Source organism: Rana temporaria, chromosome 3 (genome assembly GCF_905171775.1).
Source record: "Rana temporaria chromosome 3, aRanTem1.1, whole genome shotgun sequence".
In the NCBI taxonomy this organism is placed as follows: Eukaryota; Metazoa; Chordata; class Amphibia; order Anura; family Ranidae; genus Rana; species Rana temporaria.
Genome location: NC_053491.1, coordinates 491706624 through 491727638, shown reverse-complemented (window position 1 = coordinate 491727638; position 21015 = coordinate 491706624). Strand labels below are relative to the sequence as shown.

The following is a 21015-nucleotide window of genomic DNA, read 5'->3' as shown; positions in this document are numbered from 1 at the left end:
TATTACTCTCCTTGTGAGAATGCTAGTTCCCTGGCTGTCATGCTGATGCTTTGCCTTCAATACTGTCTCAGCCTCTGACCCGGAACAAGTATAGAGATAAGGAAGTCTGACTTTTTTTGATTCTTATTCCCACAATGCTTGTTCCGGGTCGGAGGCTTAAAGTGGTAATAAATCCCAAAACAAAAACAAATATTGTGGCGGCTGCATTCCTTTTCTGTTTTTTTTTGTCCCTTATTTTCCCCTGGTGATCCTGCCAGTAACACACTTCCTGTCTTAGGGTGGCTCCTCTATCTATGGAGGAGCAGTGGAGACCCCCCCTTGGACAGCAGCATTGTCTGGAGAGGGGGGTGGTTGGATAGACTAGTAGAATTAGATGGACTTTACATAAGTGACTAATAAATTAAAGCCGAATTCCAGATAAGCCGTTACACCAACATTTGTGTCTCCTTTTGGGATAAAGGTTTTACGTCAATGAATAAAAGCTGATCATTGTGAGCACCCCTGTCAGTGGTAAATGGTTTGTCCCAACCCTCTAACTGCCAGATCGGTCTGTTATAGGAAGTTGGGAAATAACAGCAGAACCAACAGATAAAAGAACGAAGTTACAGGAGGACTCCGAAAAACAAAGTCTGCTGTGCTCATGTCAGTAACAGACGCCATCACATCTGTCATTTATTTATTTTGTCTTTACTACCACTTTACATGTTCTTACATTACACACAGCCAGGGGGACTAGCATTTTCAGAAGGAGGCCCTCCTACTTCTCCCAGGAGCCACCACTTCCTCCAATCATTGGCTGATCAATGAACCAATCCCACCACCCGTCCCTGTGATGTCACCAGACTGTGGGCGGAGTTCTCACATCTCCCCCCTCCCCCCACATATCTTTATACAACCTCTCCCCCATACACCTAACCCAGCATGGAGGGGCTCAGTGAAGGTGGTGGTGAAGGTGTGGAGGTGTCGGATCTGGTCACACAGATCATAAAAGGAGATCCGCCCGGCCTCATAATCCAGATCTATCCTGACTCTGTTACTGGAGACATTGGTGGGTAAGGGGGTCTTTTTTTTGTCATGTGTCACATAATACTGATCAACAGACCTGTCCAATCCCCAGGACTTCTTATTATCTCCAATCAATGACTCCCATCCTCTCCTCTCTATACTGGGGTAACACATCCCGACTGTCCAGCTCTCTGATCCCCCGACATCCACATCCCAGTAATGTCTCCCTGAGGAGAAACTCTGACTGCTCAACACCTGAGGATAACCCTGAAATCTCTCTGGTGTTTCTGGGTGATTCTGTTTCCTATGCGACTTGGATACAGTTTTCCTGTCATCTGATATCTGTAGATCATTACTAGCTGTGTTTCCATCCAGTAATATGTCTGCAGCTCCCTGTATGGGGAAGTATACATTTACCTCTGTTATTATATCAGATAAACCTGTGTGTAAGACCCCCGCCACACCCAGACCCCCTCCATCATGGAGGAGCTCCTCATGTCTCTCTCTGTCCTCATTATCTCCATCCTCAGTATCACACAAGTCACCTGTGTCTGATTCCTGTAAGACAGTCAGTGGATCCGTCATGTTACACAGCTCCTCAATGTGACGCATCTTCCTGGACAGCTCCTCCTTCTTTATTTCCAGATCCCAGATGAAATCCACTATGGAGATGGAGATCCGCTCTGCCCTCTCGGAGATTTCCCTCAGGACTCTCTTCTCCAGATCTTCCAGACGTCTCCTGAGATCTCTAAACAGGACAGTGACTCTCTCGGTGTCACCAGCTGCTTCTTCTTCTACTTTCCTCCTGTGTTCCTGCAGACTCTGGACTCTTTCCTCCGTCTCCTCTCTCTTTGTCAGATGTTTCTGCAGAACATTCCTCAGTGTCGCCTTCTTCTTCCCAGAAGCCTCATCCAGTGACTCCATCTCATGTCCTTTATGTCCTCCAATCACATAACAAGACATACAGATACAGGTCTTATCCTCAGTGCAGTAATACTCCAGGATCTTCTTATGGACGGAGCATTTCCTGCTCTCCATGGACAAGGTGGGGTCACATAAGACGTGTTCTGGGGACTTTTTGTGGACTCTCAGGTGTTTATCACACAGAGAAACCTCACAGTGCAGACAGGATCTAACAGCAGGTACAGGAGAGTCCACACAGTGAGTACAGAAGACCCCGGACTCCTCTTGATCTGGCTGAGCAGACAGGAAAGTCTCTGCTATGTTATGTAGAGTTATGTTCCTCTGCAGTGCAGGACGACTCCTGAACCTTTTTCTGCATAAAGGACAGAAGAAATCTCCAGACCCCTCCTGTGTATCCAGCACACGATCAATACAGACCCGGCAGAAGTTGTGACCACATCTCAGGGTTACAGGATCGGTATAAATGTTCAGACAGACGGAACATTTCAGCTCAGCTCTCAGATCAGCAGACGCCATCGCTCACAGCAGAAGAGAAACGAAACTCAAAGTCTCTGAAACCGGAGAGGAATGTGGATGGGGGAGGGGTGACATCCTCCTACACAGGGGGAGGCTGAGCTCAGCTCTCTGTTTACTTACTTAGAAACCTTTCTATGTAAGATTAGAACACGCCCCATGACTGTGTACATTTACACGTATAAAAATCTATTTAACCACTTGAGGGCCAGCATGACAGACCTTTCTTCCAGCATTTGTATCCACAGACCACATCAGGGGTGCAGCACCTAGATTTAGGGCACATGCACCTTTGTTTTCCGGCCTGTTATATACCCAGAGCTGAAGAGAAGAGTGTCTAACCAAGTCTTCATCATCCTCCTCCTCTGTCTCCCAGGAACAGAAAAGCTTGAAGTCCTCAGTGTCTTCTAAAGTCCCCTGCTCTTCATCCTCATCCACAGATACGGGAGTCATTGCCTGCCAACTGGCATGGAGAAGTCAGCTGAGTTATTTCAGCACAGTGTCAGTAACTCGCTGCAAGAGGGTGTGCCGCAATTAATGTACTGCAAGTTTGAGGAGGAGAGCAATGGGAGCATCGAGGGGGGTGAAATAAGGCAGGATCAACCAATTGGCACCAATGTTCCTGGACAGTGGCGGCTGGTGCTCAAAATTTTTAGGGGGGCGCAAAGAAACGGAAAAATTCTGAAAAAAAACATCAATTGCAGCCTTACTGTGACCATCAAACACAACCACTGTGCCCATCAAACGCAACCACTGTGCCCATCAAACGCAACCACTGTGCCCATCAAACGCAACCACTGTGCTAATCAAACGCAGCCACTGTGCCACCAAACGTAGCCACTGTGCCATCAAACGCAGCCACTGTGCCCATCAAACGCAGCCACTGTGCCCATCAAACGCAGCCACTGTACCATCAAACACAGCCACTGTACCTTGATAAGAGAGGGACCTATTTTAATGTGCATACAACGCGTGGTGACACCGCGAATGCACTAGTGAGTAATGTGCCAACGCCCCGAAATAACGATATTTGAGGAAAGGACTAATAAATTGGGCTTTAAGGGCACACAATACCAAAAGATGTAGAAAACTAGAGATTTATTTAGTATGAAATATCATAAAAGTGGAATGACATAAAATCAAAAGAGAATAGGTCAGCAACTAATACCACAGCTGTGATTACAACACTATACAATCATATCATATATAGGCTTCATTTAGAAAGCACAGTTACAGGTACAATGTTGAGTTGCATATCCAGTGTAGTATTCCAAGATTTGGTGAAGAGCTTGCTCTACATGTTACGCGCGTTAGCGCTTCCTCAGGAGCATAAGATATTGCATCTACTGAAACATATATACAAGAAAACAATGAGTTCACAAGTATACATATATAAAAGGGAGTTTCTTATATACAGTAAAAATATACATAATACAGTAAATAAAAGAAAACCAAAAACAGTTTATAAAACTAAAAAGATTATTTATGTCTATCAGTACGAGTGCGGTACAGCAGGGGGGTAGTGGTGCGTCACCCAAAGCCCACGTAGATCAGGAGGAGAAAGGGAGAAAAGGAGAAAAGGGGGCAGTGTCATAGAAAAATTGTAATTGAATAGGGAAGGAAGAAGAAAAAGGAAGAGATATAAATATATTGAATATGTAGCAGCAAGACATGACTTACAATAGCGTGTTAGCCCCACAGTGGCTGGGCGGACAAGCTATATCAAGCGCTTGATATAGCTTGTCCGCCCAGCCACTGTGGGGCTAACACGCTATTATCGCTTGGTTACCCCCAATGCGACCTATTTTTGTAAGTCATGTCTTGCTGCTACATATTCAATATATTTATATCTCTTCCTTTTTCTTCTTCCTTCCCTATTCAATTACAATTTTTCTATGACACTGCCCCCTTTTCTCCCTTTCTCCTCCTGATCTACGTGGGCTTTGGGTGACGCACCACTACCCCCCTGCTGTACCGCACTCGTACTGATAGACATAAATAATCTTTTTAGTTTTATAAACTGTTTTTGGTTTTCTTTTATTTACTGTATTATGTATATTTTTACTGTATATAAGAAACTCCCTTTTATATATGTATACTTGTGAACTCATTGTTTTCTTGTATATATGTTTCAGTAGATGCAATATCTTATGCTCCTGAGGAAGCGCTAACGCGCGTAACATGTAGAGCAAGCTCTTCACCAAATCTTGGAATACTACACTGGATATGCAACTCAACATTGTACCTGTAACTGTGCTTTCTAAATGAAGCCTATATATGATATGATTGTATAGTGTTGTAATCACAGCTGTGGTATTAGTTGCTGACCTATTCTCTTTTGATTTTATGTCATTCCACTTTTATGATATTTCATACTAAATAAATCTCTAGTTTTCTACATCTTTTGGTATTGTGTGCCCTTAAAGCCCAATTTATTAGTCCTTTCCTCAAATACAGCCACTGTACCATCAAACGCAGCCACTGTACCATCAAACGCAGCCACTGTAGCATCATAGGCTGCCACTGTACCATCAAACGCAGCCACTGTACCATCAAACGCAGCCACTGTAGCATCATAGGCTGCCACTGAGACCAAACGTAGCCACTGTGCCATCAAACACAGCCACTGTGCCCTTCAAACGCTGCAACTGTGCCATCAAACGCAGCCATTGTGTCATCAAATGCAGCCACTGTGCCATCAAATGCAGCCACTGTGCCATCAAACGCAGCCATTGTGTCATCAAACGCAGCCACTGTGCCATCAAATGCAGCCACTGTGCCATCAAATGCAGCCACTGTGCCATCAAATGCTGCCACTGTGACCACCCTTCACCCGCCCGCTCGCCACTTACCACTTGTCCTGTGGAGCAGCAGGTGATGGCGATGAGCGGGATTCTCCAAGCGTTTCCTGCCGTCCCCTCCTCCTGTCCTGTCGTTTTAGTCAATATGGTGACGGGTAACAGACCGGAGCACCTGACTTTTGGAGAGGCGGATCAGTGTTAGGAAAGCAAATATTTATTGCTGTTCTAACACACCTGAGTGAACTGCGAGCGCAAGCATGTAAAAAATCAAGAAATTGTTGCGCTCCACAATCAATAATAAAGTGCAGGTATATAACATAAATATATATGTATATATAATAAAGTGCGGGTATATAACATAAATATATATGTATATATAATAAAGTGCGGGTATATAACATAAAATATGTAAATATAAAATAAACTTGATAATTAAAAATTATGAATCACAAGATAAAAATGTGATACAGTAATAGTCCATCTGTTAATAAAGTGCCAAGGAATAAAGTACAAATGCAATCTATAAATAATAATATTGTGCAAATAGCAGTCTATATATAATCTTCAATGGTGAAAAGTGCTGGTGCCAAAAAATAAGGTGCTGAATGATGATAGTAAGTGACACTGTGATTTCAGCGATTCAACTCTTCAGTGTATTCCACACCCGTGGGTGTGCTAACTTTTTAACTTACTGCTGTAAGGTAATTAGCATAAACAGATCATGGTAGATGATCATGGACAAGGGGATCCCTTCTATGTTCCTTCCTGGCGGTCCCGGTCTATACACAGCCCAGCGGCGCCCCCCCCCCCTTCTCTCCCCCGCAAGGTATGCTGTTTGTGTTGGCCGTGGGCAGGACTCGGAGTGAACTGCGAGGGGGGGAGGGTGGGGGGCGCTGCTGGATTGTAGATGAGAGCCCACGGCCAACACAAACACAGGTATGCTGCGGGGGGAGAGGGGGGCGCCGCTGCTGCTGGATTCCCCCCCCCCTCCTCTCCCCGCAGCATACCTGTGTTTGCGTTGGCCGTGGGCTCTCATCTACAATCCAGCAGCGCCCCCCCCCCCCCGCAGTTCACTCCGAGTCCTGCACACGGCCAACACACACAGCATACCTTGCGAGGGAGAGAAGGGGGGGCTGCTGCTGCTGGATTGTAGATGAGAGCCGACAAACACAGGTATGCTGGTGGTGGCGGAGCTGTCTGGCAGTACTAGCGGCGGCTGGAGTGCTGGTGCTGGCGCGGGGAATGGAGCCGGGAACACTTACCTTTAATGGTTGGCGCCGCTCCTCAATGATGCCCCCACACGCGCTACAGAGAGATGCCGCCGGAAGTGATGATACCGCCCACTGACCTCTGCTCCGGTCCTGCCGAGTGCCGCGCCAATCCCATGACAGCTAGTGGACATGCTAGCAAATCAAATCAAGTGGGAGTGTGTGCGGGCGCACAGCTTGCGCCCTGCACACGCCCTAAACACAGGCAAATCAGCTTCCCAGCCGGTAATCAGCTGATTGCAGGCTGGGAAGCTTCCCATAGACCGCCGCATGTCCGGCGCCTGGTCACTCTTAGGCCACGTACACACCACCGGATCTCCGCTGGAAACGATCCGCCGGATCGTTTCCAGCGGAGATTCCTCCTCCGGATTTGGATCCGATGGCGTGTACACACCATCGGATCCAAATCCGTGCGGAATTCATCCGCGGTGACGTGTCGCGCCGTCGCCGCGATGATGACGCGGCGAAGTGCGCGACGCTGGAAGGTAAAGACTTCCACGCATGCGTCGAATCATTATGAATTATGCGAGGGAGAGGATCGGACGGATTGATCCGGTGAGTTTGTACAGACCACCGGATCAATCCGCTGGACTGGATTCCAGTGGATAGATTTCTTAGCATGCTAAGACATTTTTATCCGCTGGGAATCCGTCGGCTGGATTTTTATCCGCCGATAAATGTCCGCTAGGCCGTACACACCACCGGATCTATCCGCTGGAACTGATCTGCGGATAAATCCCAGCGGATAGATCCGGTCGTGTGTAAATGGCCTGAAAGTGACATTTTTTTTTTATTTTTATTTTTTTTCACAGCTTGGGGGGGGGCGGCGCCCGAGAGCCCCCTATGGGTGGGCCGGTGCACTGCCATGAAATGTGTTTTGCCATGAAATGTGATGGTCCGCCTCCATCACATCCCATTGGCTCACTCATGTCATGTGACATATACACACGTCATCAGTCTCAGCTAGGCTATTATAGGGAGAGGATCTCCTCTCCCTGTGATAGCTTGAGTTATATATGTGGATGAGGGCTGAAGTGTCGCCCCTTCACCTCTTCTGCGCCTGCTCCTTCCATAGAACTGAGAGTGATACCCGTGTAACCAAAAGATAATATAAAAGTCGTATTGGAGAGTATGTGGGATTTCCAGGGTGCAGAATCCAAGAATCAAAGCACGGAGCTGCTATATAGTGTTAGGAAGGAGAAGCCAGTGTGATATGCACAGCTCTGTGAGGAGCAGCCTGTGTTGCAGTGAGTGCATTGCTCGTGTAACAATGTATAGAAACAATGATCTCTCACACACATCTATAGGCTGCCTCTCCCCTCCTCCTGCTCTCAGGCTGTGTGGCCAGCAGCACACACACACCATGGACAGCCTGTATAATGGAGCAGCCTCCCATCTGCCTGCCCCCCTCTCCTCTCTCTTAGCCCTTTGATAAGCTGCACGGGGGCTGACCTCCCTGGGTGTGCGAGTAAGCTACATTTACTACTACAGCTCCGTGCAGCTATTACAGGGGGAGGAGATCCTCTCCCTATGATAGCCAATAGCCTAGCTGAGACTGATGACGTGTCTATATGTCACATGACATGAGTGAGCCAATGGGATGTGATGGAGGCAGACCATCACATTTCATGGCAAATCGCATTTCATGGCAATGCACCGCCACTGTTCCTGGAGCTGAGACCTCCTGCAATGTTGGCTCCAGTTCTGAGTAACAGGGAAGTGATAATAAGGTCTAAGCAAGTTTGTTTTTGTTATTCATTTTTGGAATTTGTTTAGTTTATTTTATTTTATTTATATGTAGCGCCCCCTTGCTTTCAGCATGGGCACTACGCTAAAGTTAGTGGGGAATGGGAGAGTTACCTTGCTCCCATTCAGTGTTTGTTTAAATTTGGGACTTCTGTCATTCCAGAAATGTCCACTGGGTCAGTCTGTGGTTAGGGGGTGCAATGCCACCTCTGGCCAGCAGCTGGCACCGGAGGGGTTCTGGCAGAGCAGGTCTTCCCCAGCAGCCAATTAGAGGAGTTTTCCCCTAGTGGGGCATGCTGGGGGAGGGTATATCTGTGACAGAAGTCATGTGTTAGAAAATTTTCGCAGGGTCCCCGTTCCAGGTGCGGTACCCACCTTCAGGGTACGCGCATCTATGGACCCCCCCGGCGCGGCCCACCTGGCCAAAGCTCAACTCTGCATCGAACCTCATCCTGAGGAGAGAAGGGACCCCGGTGCTTCGCTGGGTTCCAAGGCCTGTTGAGAGAATCCCAGTCTGGGATTAGGTGTCCGGACCACTGACAGGTATGATTTCTGTCATACGGGGACCCTTTATAGAAAAGTCTACTGGGAGGATTCTCTTTTCCTTATTCACCCAAGTCCTCTATTGAAATTGGTCTGTGTGAGAGACCTGTTCCTCCCAGTATTATCCAGAGAGACACTCCGGCTGCCAGGCCTATCATAGGGGTCTGTCCAGATGCACTTCACCCACTCCATGGAGAGTGGCGACGTGTGACGAAATTTGTTCTGCTCAGAGCAGTGTTGACTGCTCAGTTCTATATCCAGGCCTGATACCGCATGGTTCCTTTTCTTCCTTCATCAACCTTGACCTTCCCAATTTATGTTGATGTTGGCCGTGTTTGGTCTGGAAAATAAAGCATTGAAAACTCTTTATTGGATGTCTGGACCTCCACTCACTGTTGCTATTCTCACAGTTACACCCCTAGACACCGCCAGGGCAATTTAGTAGGCTGATCCCAAATAAACCAACGGCTCCTTCGGGGGTAGCGCTTCATATACATTTTCAAACGAATTCCACATTTTTGGAACAATTACAACTCGAATTGGACCAGTCTGAATTCTGTGTGAAGAATAGATGGTTGTTAAGTAGCGGGCCGGCAAGCTGGCCATGGAGTCCTTTACATTCATAACTAGGGATGAGCCGAACATACCCGGGTTCGGTTCGCACCAGAACCGTCGAACAGTCCGATCGTTTGCGCGAACATTTAGAACCCCATTGAAGTCTATGGGACTCGAACGTTCGAATTCAAAAACGCTCATTTTAAAGACCAATATTCAATTTAATGTTGGAAAACGTTGTTCAGAACCCGGGTCTTGCCCCAGGGAACATGTATCAATGGAAAAAAAAGTTTTAAAAATGGCCGATTTTAATGATGCTTAAAGTGAAAAAAAAAAAGAAAAATTCCTTTAAATATCACACCTGCTATGTGTCTATAGTAGTGGCACATGTTTATAAATGTCCCTGCACAACATGAAATTATTATAAGAAAAAAGTAATTTAATACTGCTTGTGCACGTGCTGTGTGGCAACAATATGTTGATTATTTTAGGGGTGGTGGGGGGGCCATTATTTTTTTGTGAAAGCAAAATTGTAAAAAAAAGGGCACCCCTCAAACATACTGTAATTGGAGCGCAACAAAGAGCCACGTGCAAAGTATTGCATCAAAAATTGTTATTAGGCGCCCCTGTTAAACAGGGGCACAAAAATTAAGCCTTAGGCACTGGTGGCGAAGCCCAGAAACACAAAAATTCTTACTAGCTATCAGCAAGAAAAGTGAGGAGGAGAAGGATATTCTATCAGCAGCATAACAGGACAGTCACTCAGCATATGCAGTCTCAAAGGGATCTGACATTTCAACAAAAAATTATTACTCAGTAACATCAGCATCAGGTGCTTGGTAGCTGGTGTTGATCCAAGCCTGATTTATTTTGATGAAGGTCAGTCGATCAACAGAGTCGGTGGAGAGGCGCACCCTGTGATCGGTCACAAAGCCTCCAGCAGCACTGAATGTGCGTTCTGAAAGAACACTGGATGCAGGGCAAGCCAGTAGCTCAATTGCGTACTGTGCAAGCTCTGGCCAGTGATCCATCCTCAAGACCCAGTATGCCAGAGGATTTTCCGTGGGGAAGGTGTCCAAGTCGGATCTTGCCGCTAGGTATTCCCGGACCATGTAAACCAGACGCTGGCGATGGTTGCTGGAACCGGTCAGACCTTGGGGCTGCGGACTAAAAAATTGTCTGAACGCATCGGTCAGACGGCCACCTTCTCCACCGCTCCTTCTCTGACTCACCGAAGCCTCAGCAAGACGTTGTCCAGGGCCAGGTTTTGGTAATCCCCCCGGTTCTGGGAACGCGTTGCACAGACCCTTCTGCAAGGCCTCCCGCAGAAGTTTCATCTTCTGCTCCCTCTGCGATGGCAACATAAGGTCCGCTACCTTACTCTTGTAACGTGGATCAAGGAGAGTTGCCAGCCAGTAATAATCCCTCTCCTTGATAGCACGTACACGAGGATCCTTACGCAGGCTTTGCAGGATCAGGGAGGCCATGCAGCGTAGGTTGGCAGAGGCATTCGGGGCACAGTCCTCTGGGTCACTGAGGACGGCAGGATCCGCAGCCACCTCATCCCAGCCACGTAAAAGTCCACGTGTTCCTTGGGACTGTAAATGATCCCTTGAAGACTGCTGCTGTTGATGCTGAGTGCTAGGCTACACCTCCATGCTGCTGATACAATCATCCTCCTCCTCCTCCTCCTCCTCCTGTGTGCTAGGTGGGCAAGCAGGAACACTGTCTGGATAAAGGGGGCCTTGAGAGGTAAGGAAGTCCTCCTCTTCCTCCCTCTGTTCTGCCTCAAGGGCAGTCCATTATTCCACGTAGAGTGTGCTCCAACATGTGAATAAGAGGGACAGTCTCACTGATGCATGCACTGTCACTGCTCACCATCCTCGTGGCCTCCTCAAATGGTGACAGGACAGTGCATGCATCCCTGATCAAGGCCCACTGGCGTGGTGAAAAAAAAACCAAGCTCCCCTGACCCAGTTCTGCTGCCATATTGGCACAGGTACTCATTGATGGCCCTCTGCTGCGTGTGCAGCTGCTGCAGCATGGCCAACGTAGAGTTCCATCTGGTGGGCATGTCACAGATTAGGCGGTTCTTGGGCAGGTTGTATTCCCTTTGGAGGTCTGTGAGCCGAGCAGTGGCATTATATGACCTCCGGAAATGCACACAGACTTTCCTGGCCTGCTTCAGGACATCCTGTAAGCCCGGGTACCTGCCCAGGAACAGCTGCACCACCAAATTCAGGACATGCGCAAAACAGTGCACATGGGTGAGTTTTCCCTGTCGCAGGGCAGAGAGGAGGTTGGTGCCATTATCGCTGACCACCATTCCAGGCTTCAGCTGGCGTGGCGTCAACCACCTCTGAACCTGCCCCTGCAGAGCTGACAGAACCTCTTCCCCAGTGTGGCTCCTGTCTCCCAAGCACACCAGCTCTAGCACCGCATGGCATCTCTTGGCCTGCATTCCTGCGTAGCCCCTCGTAAGCCTACGGAGCACGGCTGGTTCTGAGTAAACATCACCACAGGAAGAGGCCACAGAGGAAGAGGAGGGGGTGGAGGAGAGAGGTGTGTCACAAGCAGTAGTAGTGTTTTGGAGGCGTGGTGGAGGAACAACCTCCAAAACGACTGTACCTTGCCCTGCGTCCTTCCCAGCTGCCAGCAGAGTCACCCAATGGGCCGTAAAAGACAGGTAACGTCCCTGTCCATGCCTGCTGGACCATGAGTCAGCGGTAAGATGCACCTTACCACTGACCGCCCTGTCCAGCGAGGCATGGACATTGCCTTCCACATGCCGGTAGAGAGCCGGAATTGCCTTCCGTGAGAAAAAGTGGCGTTTGGGTACTTGCCTCTGAGGTACTGCACATTCCACAAACTCACGGAAGGGGGCAGAATCTACCAACTGAAAAGGTAGCAGTTGAAGTGCTAGCAATTTTGCTAAGCTAGCATTCAACCGCTGGGCATGTGGATGGCTGGGAGCGTACTTCTTTCGGCGCTGCAGCAGCTGGGGCAGGGAAATTTGTCTGGTACTATCAGTAGATTGCCCGCATGTACTACCACTACTACGTTGTGACACACCTATTTCTACATCTTCGGTGCAGGCTTCAGAGAGGACTGGGGGTCTAGTGGGGTTGGAGGTCACAGAAGGGCAAGGGGAGGTCCGCTTCGGTCTTTGGTGTGGGTCTTTCTGGTATGCTTGCCAACGAGCTGCATGGCAGCTCGACATATGTCTGGACAAACATGTGGTGCCCAAGCGGGTGATGTTTTGGCCACGCGAGATACGCTTGAGACATATGTTGTAAACAGCATCACTGTCGAAAACCTGGCAGTATGCTCCAGCTGGGCGAACATCACTCCCAGATTGTTGTCCCTCTCGGCCACCCCCTCTCCCTGGGCTCACATCAATGCCTTCCTCTATCTGTGTTCCATCATCGGAGTCTTCAAAACGCTGTGCATCTTCAGCTAGCATGTACCCAACACTGTGTTGAAACAGTTCGGGGGACTCCTCAGGAGGACACGGTGGGACTAGGGAAGGATTGTGTGATGCCATTGTGCAGAGGGTAGAGGACGCCTTGGCAGCTGCTTTGCCAGACAAACTATGATCAGTCTGTGTGAGAGAGGATGAGGATGGCTTGGTCATCCACTCAACTAATTTCTCTGCATGTTGAGGCTCAACGCGGCCAGCTCCCGAAAAGAAGGACGAGCGGCCACGACCACGTGCTGAAGAGGATGCACCACATCCACCACCAGCGTTACCTCTAGATGCAGAGCCTGCTTGCCCTCATGACTCTCTGCCTCTCTTTGTCCTTTCAGCCATATTTATGCGTTCAGGTGCTATGTACCAAAACAGACGCAGTCACACCAACTGCTTTCAGGTGTTAGTAAACTCCACACAAGCAGTAAGAGCGACTGCGTTCAGGTGCTATGTAACAAAACAGGCGCAATCACACCGACTGCGTTCAGGTGTTAGTAAACTGCACACACGCAGTAAGAGCGATTGCGCTCAAGTGCTATGTAACAGCACACACGCAGTGACACCAACTGCGTTTAGGTGGTATTAAACAGCACCCGCACAGTAAGAGTGACTGCGCTCAGGTGCTATGTAACAAAATAGTCGCAGTCACACCAACTGCGTTCAGGTGGTATTAAACAGCACCCCCACAGTAAGAGCGACTGCGCTCAAGTGCTATGTAACAGCACACACGCAGTGACACCAACTGTGTTTAGTTGGTATTAAACAGCACCCGCACAGTAAGAGCGACTGCGTTCAGGTGCTATGTAACAAAATAGTCGCAGTCACACCAACTGCGTTCAGGTGGTATTAAACAGCACCTGCACAGTAAGAGCGACTGCACTCAAGTGCTATGTAACAGCACACACGCAGTGACACCAACTGCGTTTAGGTGGTATTAAACAGAACCCGCACAGTAAGAGCGACTGCGCTCAGGTACTATGTAACAAAATAGTCGCAGTCACACCAACTGCGTTCAGGTGGTATTAAACAGCACCCGCACAGTAAGAGTGACTGCGCTCAAGTGCTATGTAACAGCACACACGCAGTGACACCAACTGCGTTTAGGTGGTATTAAACAGCACCCGCACAGTAAGAGCGACTGCATTCAGGTGCTATGTAACAAAATAGTCGCAGTCACACCAACTGCGTTCAGGTGGTAATAAACAGCAACTGCACAGTAAGAGCGACTGCGTTCAAGTGCTATGTAACAGCACACATGCAGTGACACCAACTGCGTTTAGTTGCTATTAAACAGCACCCACGCAGTAAGAGCGACTGCGTTCAAGTGCTATGTAACAGCACACAAACGCAGTGACACCAACTGCGTTTAGTTGCTATTAAACAGCACACACACAGTACGAATGACTGCGTTTCTGTGCAATTCAATAGCCCAGTTGCATTAACAGCGACTGCGTTTCTGTGCAAATAAATTGCACACGTGCAGTAACAGGTAATGCGTGTGTGTGTGCAATTAACCAGCACACGTTGACTAACACGGAGTACTATGTTTAAGCTAATCCCTAATGCAGGCAATACAACACGTTAGAGCACTGCATGTAGAACAATCTCCTGCCTGACAGATACTAATAGCAGATCTAGCTAAGCTATACAGTTTATAAATATAGTGACAACTGCTAGGGATGTGAATATATTCTCTACAAACTGTAGATTTAACTATACTGACTACACTTCCTGCTCTATCTATCTATCTATCTATCTATCTATCTATCTATCTATCTATCTATCTATCTATCTATCTATCTGGTAGAAAAGACACTGTGGGCCAGATTCACAAAGAGATACGACGGTGTATCTGCAGATACACCATCGTATCTCTGACTTACACTGGTCCTATCTATGCGCCTGATTCATAGAATCAGTTACGCATAGATAGCGCTAAGATCTGACAGGTGTAACTGTGTTATACTGTCGGATCTTATTTTCAATTTAAAAATGGCGCCGGGGGCGTTCCCGCTGATTTACGTTGAATAATATGTAAATCAGCGAGATACGCAAATTCACGAACGTACGCGGACTCGACGCAGTCTTCTTACGACGTTTCCATAGCGGCTTTCCCGGCGTATACTTACCCCTGCTTCTATGAGGCGCAGCCAATGTTAAGTATAGCCGGCGTTCCCGCGTCGAGTTTGAATTTTCTTACGTCGTTTGCATACGCCGATTCACAAACACGCGCGTCGCAAGTCACGCTCACGGCGAAACCACTGACGTCCTAGTGACGTCAGTGGGAGCAATGCACGCCGGGAAATTCCCCGGACGGCGCATGCGCATTTAAATCGGCGCGGGAACGCGCCTGATTTAAATAGTACACTCCCCCTAGCCGCGGAATTTGAATTCCGCCGGGGGTTTTACGATCCGCCGCCGCAACTTTGGAGGTAAGTGGTTTGTGAATTAGCCACTTGCCTCTCAAACTTGCGGGAGCGGATCTTAAATCACGTAGATCGAGCGGATCTATAGATCCGCTGCGCTACGTGAATCTGGCCCTGTGTCTCTATCTATCTCTCTCTATCTAACTGTCTGACTGCTCCTCTCTTTCACAAAGCCGGAACACACTACACGAGGCCGCCGTGCAGGCTGCCTTTTATAGTGTGGGGCGTGTACTAATCCCCCTGAGCCATAATTGGCCAAAGCCACCCTGGCTTTGGCCAATTATGGCTCTTCGTTTTTTGCTTGCTGTGATTGGCCAAGCATGCGGAACATACAGCATGCTTGGCCAATCATCAGCGCTCAACGCCGCAGTGAATTATGGGACGTTTTGCGTCACTCGAATTTGGCGCGAACGACCCGTTTTGTTCGAGTTTCGTCGAGTGATCGAACGACCGATGTTCGAGACGCACATACGTTCGTATCGAACGCGAAGCTCATCCCTACTCTCAATAGGTGTGATGACGATTTCTACCTACCTCACGTATACGCGTAATGATACATAAAATAAGCGATTACTGTAAAACCCTTTGTCTATATAAGAATCAACCAATGAGGTTGCAGCTATTACGCATAGAAATAAAAACGAATAATAACGGTGTGAAAAGAATAACAATCACATTTATTTATACAGAAAAGAAACATTAGAATAATCGGAGATTACCGAATATAACGTAGTGATGTTACAAATACAGTGTTGCCAGTGGACAAAGATAATTAATACAAAAAGGATACATTGTTACAAGGGACATATAAATGCTATCAGTGTATCAAGGCAAATCCTAGGACAGAAAAAGTTAGAAAAAAAAGAAAAGAGAAATAAAATAATACGGAAACGTTACACAGACAGATCTTATGCTTGTCGAGACCATGAGGGCCTCTTGAGCCCCCTTAGGGAAAGGGAGCCTTGACTGATGGGGGCATGGCCAGGTGCAGGACAAGGTGGTGCCCATTAGACATGTACAATTTGTTTAGTTCCGAATCCTTTTTTTTAACAAATTTTGACAAATTCGTTAATTCCGAAATTTCGGAATTTTCGGGATTAACCAGATTTTCGAATTTCCCAAATTTCGAATTTCCGAATTTTCGAAGTTCCGAATTTATGAGTTTTCGGAAATGCGAAAATTTGGAATTTCAAAATTTAGAAAATTTGGAATTTCAAAATTTAGAAAATTCGGAATTTTAAAATTTAGAAAATTCGGAAATTCAAAATTTTAGAAAATGTGGAATTTAAAAATTTTGAAAATTCTGAAACTCAAAATTTCGAAATGTCTAAAATTAAAAAATTCGGAAATTCGTAATTATGGAAATTTAAAAATGACGAAAATTGGATTTCAGAATATTAAAATTTTGGAAATTTAAAAATTCTAAAAGAGGTGCTTTATAATTTTGAAAAGTCTGAATTCCAAATTTCGAAAATTCAGAATACGAAATTTCGAAAATCGGAGATTAGAAAATCAGAAATTCGAAAATTCAAAATTCCAAAATTAGAAAATTGAGAAAATTGAGAAATTTTAAAATCGGAAATTCGGAAAATTCCAAAATTGGGAAATTTGAATAACGGAAATTAAAAAATCGTTATTCTTTCATTTGCGGCCGTGTGGTCGCGCACGCCAATGTCCGCCGGTGTTCCGCGATCGGGTCACAGAGCTGAAGAATGGGGAGATGTCAGTGTAAACACAACATCTCCACCATTCTGCCTAGTGACATGTCAGTGATCGAATATTCCCTGTCATCGGGAACAGTGATCAGTGATGCGTCATGGCAAGCCACGCCCCTAAACAGTTAGAATCACTCCCTAGGACATACTTAACCCCTTCAGCGCCCCCTACTGCCAGTGTAATTTTGAACTCATCACAGCACGGAAGGAGAAGACGTACAGCACGGAAGAAGGGACCGGACTGCGAGACGAAGAACCGGGGTGCGACGAGTCAACAGCGGAGAGCGGCGAATATAGAAGGAGACCCCCCGGATAGCGGAGAAGACCCGTCGGGATAGCGGAAGAAGAAGAGCCCCGCCGAAGACGCCGGAGGAAACCCGCCGGGGGGGTGGGGGCTTTTTTAAAAGCCACCCCCCCCTGGCGGTGGAAGAGAACCAGACGGCGGCCCCCACCCACCCGAAGACGTCAAAGAAGAAGCCCCCCTGGTAAAAGAGCTAATAAAGAAGACAGGGGAGGCCTCCGGAGCAGACTGATAAAATATTTTAATACACTGTGTGGTTTATTTGTGTTTTTACCACTTTTCTTGCAGGTGAATGGGTAGGGGTACGATGTACCCCATACTCATTCACTTAGGGTGGGGGGCCGGTATCTGGGGGCCCCCTTATTAAAGGGGGCTCCCAGATTCCGATAAGCCTCCCGCCCGCATACCCCGACAACCAACGGCCAGGGTTGTCGGGAAGGGGCCCTGTCCTCATCAACATGGGGACAGGGTGCTCTGAGGTGGGGGGGCCGCAGTGCGCCCCCCTGCCCCAGAGCACCCAACCCCCCATGTTGAGGGCATGCAGCCTGGTACGGCTCAGGAGGGGGGGGGGCGCTCTCTCGTCCCCACTCCCTTCCTGGCTGGCCGGGTAGCGTGCTTTGGATACGGGTCTGGTATGGATTGTAGGGGGACCCCCTACGCCGTTTTTTTCGGCGTAGGGGGGGCTCTCCTTACAACCCATAACAGACCTAAGGGCCCGGTATGCTCCTGAGGGGGGACCCATGCCGGATTTTTATTTAAAATCCGGCGGGGACTTCCCCCTCAGGATTCATAACAAACGCCGCACACGTGTAGAATTGGCGGGAATCCGAGTCGGATCTCCCGTCGCTTCTATGACGGCTCTGTCTCCATCGCGGCAAGCCAGCTCGGCGCTGGCTCCCGCGATGGGGCTCGTAGGTGCTCAATCTCGCCGAGAAAGAGAGCGAGATTGACACAAAATCGGGTTCACCTACTGTACATGTTCTTACATTACACACAGCCAGGGGACTAGCATTTTCAGAAGGAGGCCCTCCTACTTCTCCCAGGAGCCACCACTTCCTCCAATCATTGGCTGATCAATGAACCAATCCCACCACCCGTCCCTGTGATGTCACCAGACTGTGGGCGGAGTTCTCACATTTCCCCCCCCCCCCCCCACATATCTTTATACAACCTCCCCCTGCACCTATCCCAGCATGGAGGGGGTCAGTGAAGGTGGTGGTGAAGGTGTGGAGGTGTCGGATCGGGTCACACAGATCATGAAAGGAGATCCGCCCGGCCTCATAATCCAGATATATCCTGAGTCTACTGGAGACATTGGGGGGTAAGGGGGTATTTTTTTTGTCATGTGTCACAGAATACTGATTACCAGACCTGTCCAATCCCCAGGACTTCTTATTATCTCCAATCCATGACTCCTCCCATCCTCTCCTCTCTATACTGGGGTAACACATCCCGACTCTCCAGCTCTCTGATCCCCCGACATCCACTTCCCAGTAATGTCTCCCTGAGGAGAAACTCTGACTGCTCATCACCTGAGGAGAATCCTGAAATCTCTCCGTTGTTTCTGGGTGATTCTGTTTCCTATCTGACCAGGATACAGTTTTGCTGTCATCTGATATCTGTAGATAATTACTAGCTGTGTTTCCATCCAGTAATATGTCTGCAGCTCCCTGTATATAGAAGTATACATTTACCTCTGTTATTATATCAGATAAACCTGTGTGTAAGACCCCCGCCACATCCAGACCCCCTCCATCATGGAGGAGCTCCTCATGTCTCTCTCTGTCCTCATTATCTCCATCCTCAGTATCACACAAGTCACCTGTGTCTGATTCCTGTAAGACAGTCAGTGGATCCGTCATGTTACACAGCTCCTCAATGTGACGCATCTTCCTGGACAGCTCCTCCTCCTTTATTTCCAGATCCCGGATGGAGATGGAGATCCGCTCTGCCCTCCCGGAGATTTCCCTCAGGACTCTCTTCTCCAGATCTTCCAGACGTCTCCTGAGATCTCTAAACAGGACAGTGACTCTCTCGGTGTCACCAGCTGCTTCTTCTTCTACTTTCCTCCTGTGTTCCTGCAGACTCTGGACTCTTTCCTCCGTCTCCTCTCTCTTTGTCAGATGTTTCTGCAGAACATTCCTCAGTGTCGTCTTCTTCTTCTCAGAAGCCTCATTCAGTGACTTCATCTTATGTCCTATGTGTTCTCCCGTCACACAAAACTTACAGACACAGGTCTCATCCTCAGTGCAGTAATACTCCAGGATCTTATTATGGACGGAGCATTTCCTGCTTTCCATGGACAAGGTGGGGTCACATAAGATGTGTTCTGGGGACTTGTTGTGGACTCTCAGGTGTTTATCACACAGATAGGCCTCACAGTGTAGACAGGATCTAACAGCAGGTACAGGAGAGTCCACACAGTGAGTACAGAAGACCCCGGACCCCTCCCGATCTGGCTGAGCAGACAGGAAAGTCTCTGCTATGTTACGTAGTTTCATGTTCCTCTGCAGTGCAGGACGATCCGGAAACTTCTCTCTGCATTCAGGACAAGAATATCCTCCAGACCCCTCCTGTGTATCCAGCACACGATCAATACAGACCCGGCAGAAGTTGTGACCACATCTCAGGGTTACAGGATCGGTATAAATGTTCAGACAGACGGAACATTCCAGCTCAGCTCTCAGATCAGCAGACGCCATCGCTGACGGCAGAAGAGAAACGAAACTGAAAGTCTCTGACACCGGAGAGGAATGTGGATGGGGGAGGGGTGAGATCCTCCTACACAGGGTGAGGCTAGGCTCAGCTCTCTGTTTACTTACTTAGAAACCTTTCTATGTAAGATTAGGACACGCCCCATGTCTGTGTACATTTACACTTCTAAAATCTATGTAACCACTTGAGGGCCAGCATGACAGACCTTTCTTCCAGCATTTGTATCCACGGACCACATCAGGGGTGCAGCACCTAGATGTAGGGCACATGCACCTTTGTTTTCCAGCCTGTTATATACCCAGAGCTGAAGAGAAGAGTGTCTAACCAAGTCTTCATCATCCTCCTCCTCTGTCTCCCAGAAACAGAATGGCTTGAAGGCATCAGTGTCTTCTAAAGTCCCCTGCTCTTCATCCTCATCCACAGATACGGGAGTCACTGTCTGCCAACTGGCATTGAGAAGTCAGCTGAGTTATTTTGGCACAGTGTCAGTCACTCGCTGCAAGAGGGTGTGCCGCAATTAATGTACTGCAAGAAGAGCATTGGGAGCATCGAGGGGGGTGAAATAAGGCAGGATCAACCAATTGGCACCAATTTTCCTGGAGCTGAGACCTCCTGCAATGTTGGCTCCAGTTCTGAGTAACAGGGAAGTGATAATAAGGTCTAAGCAAGTGCAGAGCAGAAAAATGTTAAGTTACTAGTTTTGTTTTGTTATTCATTTTTGGAATTTGTTTATGTAGCGCTACCGCCTCAGGAGCCGCTGGTTAGATTGGGACGGCATGTTATGTTACCTCTGTGATGTATCTAGGGATGATGATGATGATGATGCAATAACGGAATGTCCAAACAGCAGGGTGACGTTTTCTGTGCTTTTATTTCTCGCTCAACATGGCAAACAGTTAACTTGAGGTAGATAGAAATAGGTTGGTGAAAGGAGAATTTGCAGATTCAGGCCTATGGATAACAGAAGCAGTCCTGCCTCCAATGGGACTTTAACTCACATCACCACCCCAGCCGGAGTGGGTATAGTGTACCTG

The 21015-nt window shown here is 48.0% G+C and overlaps 1 protein-coding gene across 2 annotated transcripts; it reads right to left on the bottom strand.

The window, feature by feature from the left end:
- Window positions 1–637: 637 nt before the first annotated feature.
- Window positions 638–20001, bottom strand: LOC120933778 (E3 ubiquitin/ISG15 ligase TRIM25-like). 2 transcript variants are annotated; one of them, XM_040347173.1, is made up of 2 exons: window positions 19183–20001; window positions 638–1644 (listed from the first exon to the last, which is right to left on the bottom strand). In XM_040347173.1, exons 1-2 carry the CDS (start codon window positions 19966–19968, stop codon window positions 859–861), a joined length of 1572 nt encoding a protein of 523 aa, XP_040203107.1. In that variant the 5' UTR covers window positions 19969–20001; the 3' UTR covers window positions 638–858. The 2 variants fall into 2 exon arrangements, with proteins under 2 accessions (XP_040203107.1, XP_040203105.1); XM_040347171.1 differs by lacking the exon at window positions 19183–20001 and having other exon boundaries at window positions 638–3016.
- Between the last annotated feature and the right edge of the window lie 1014 nt (window positions 20002–21015).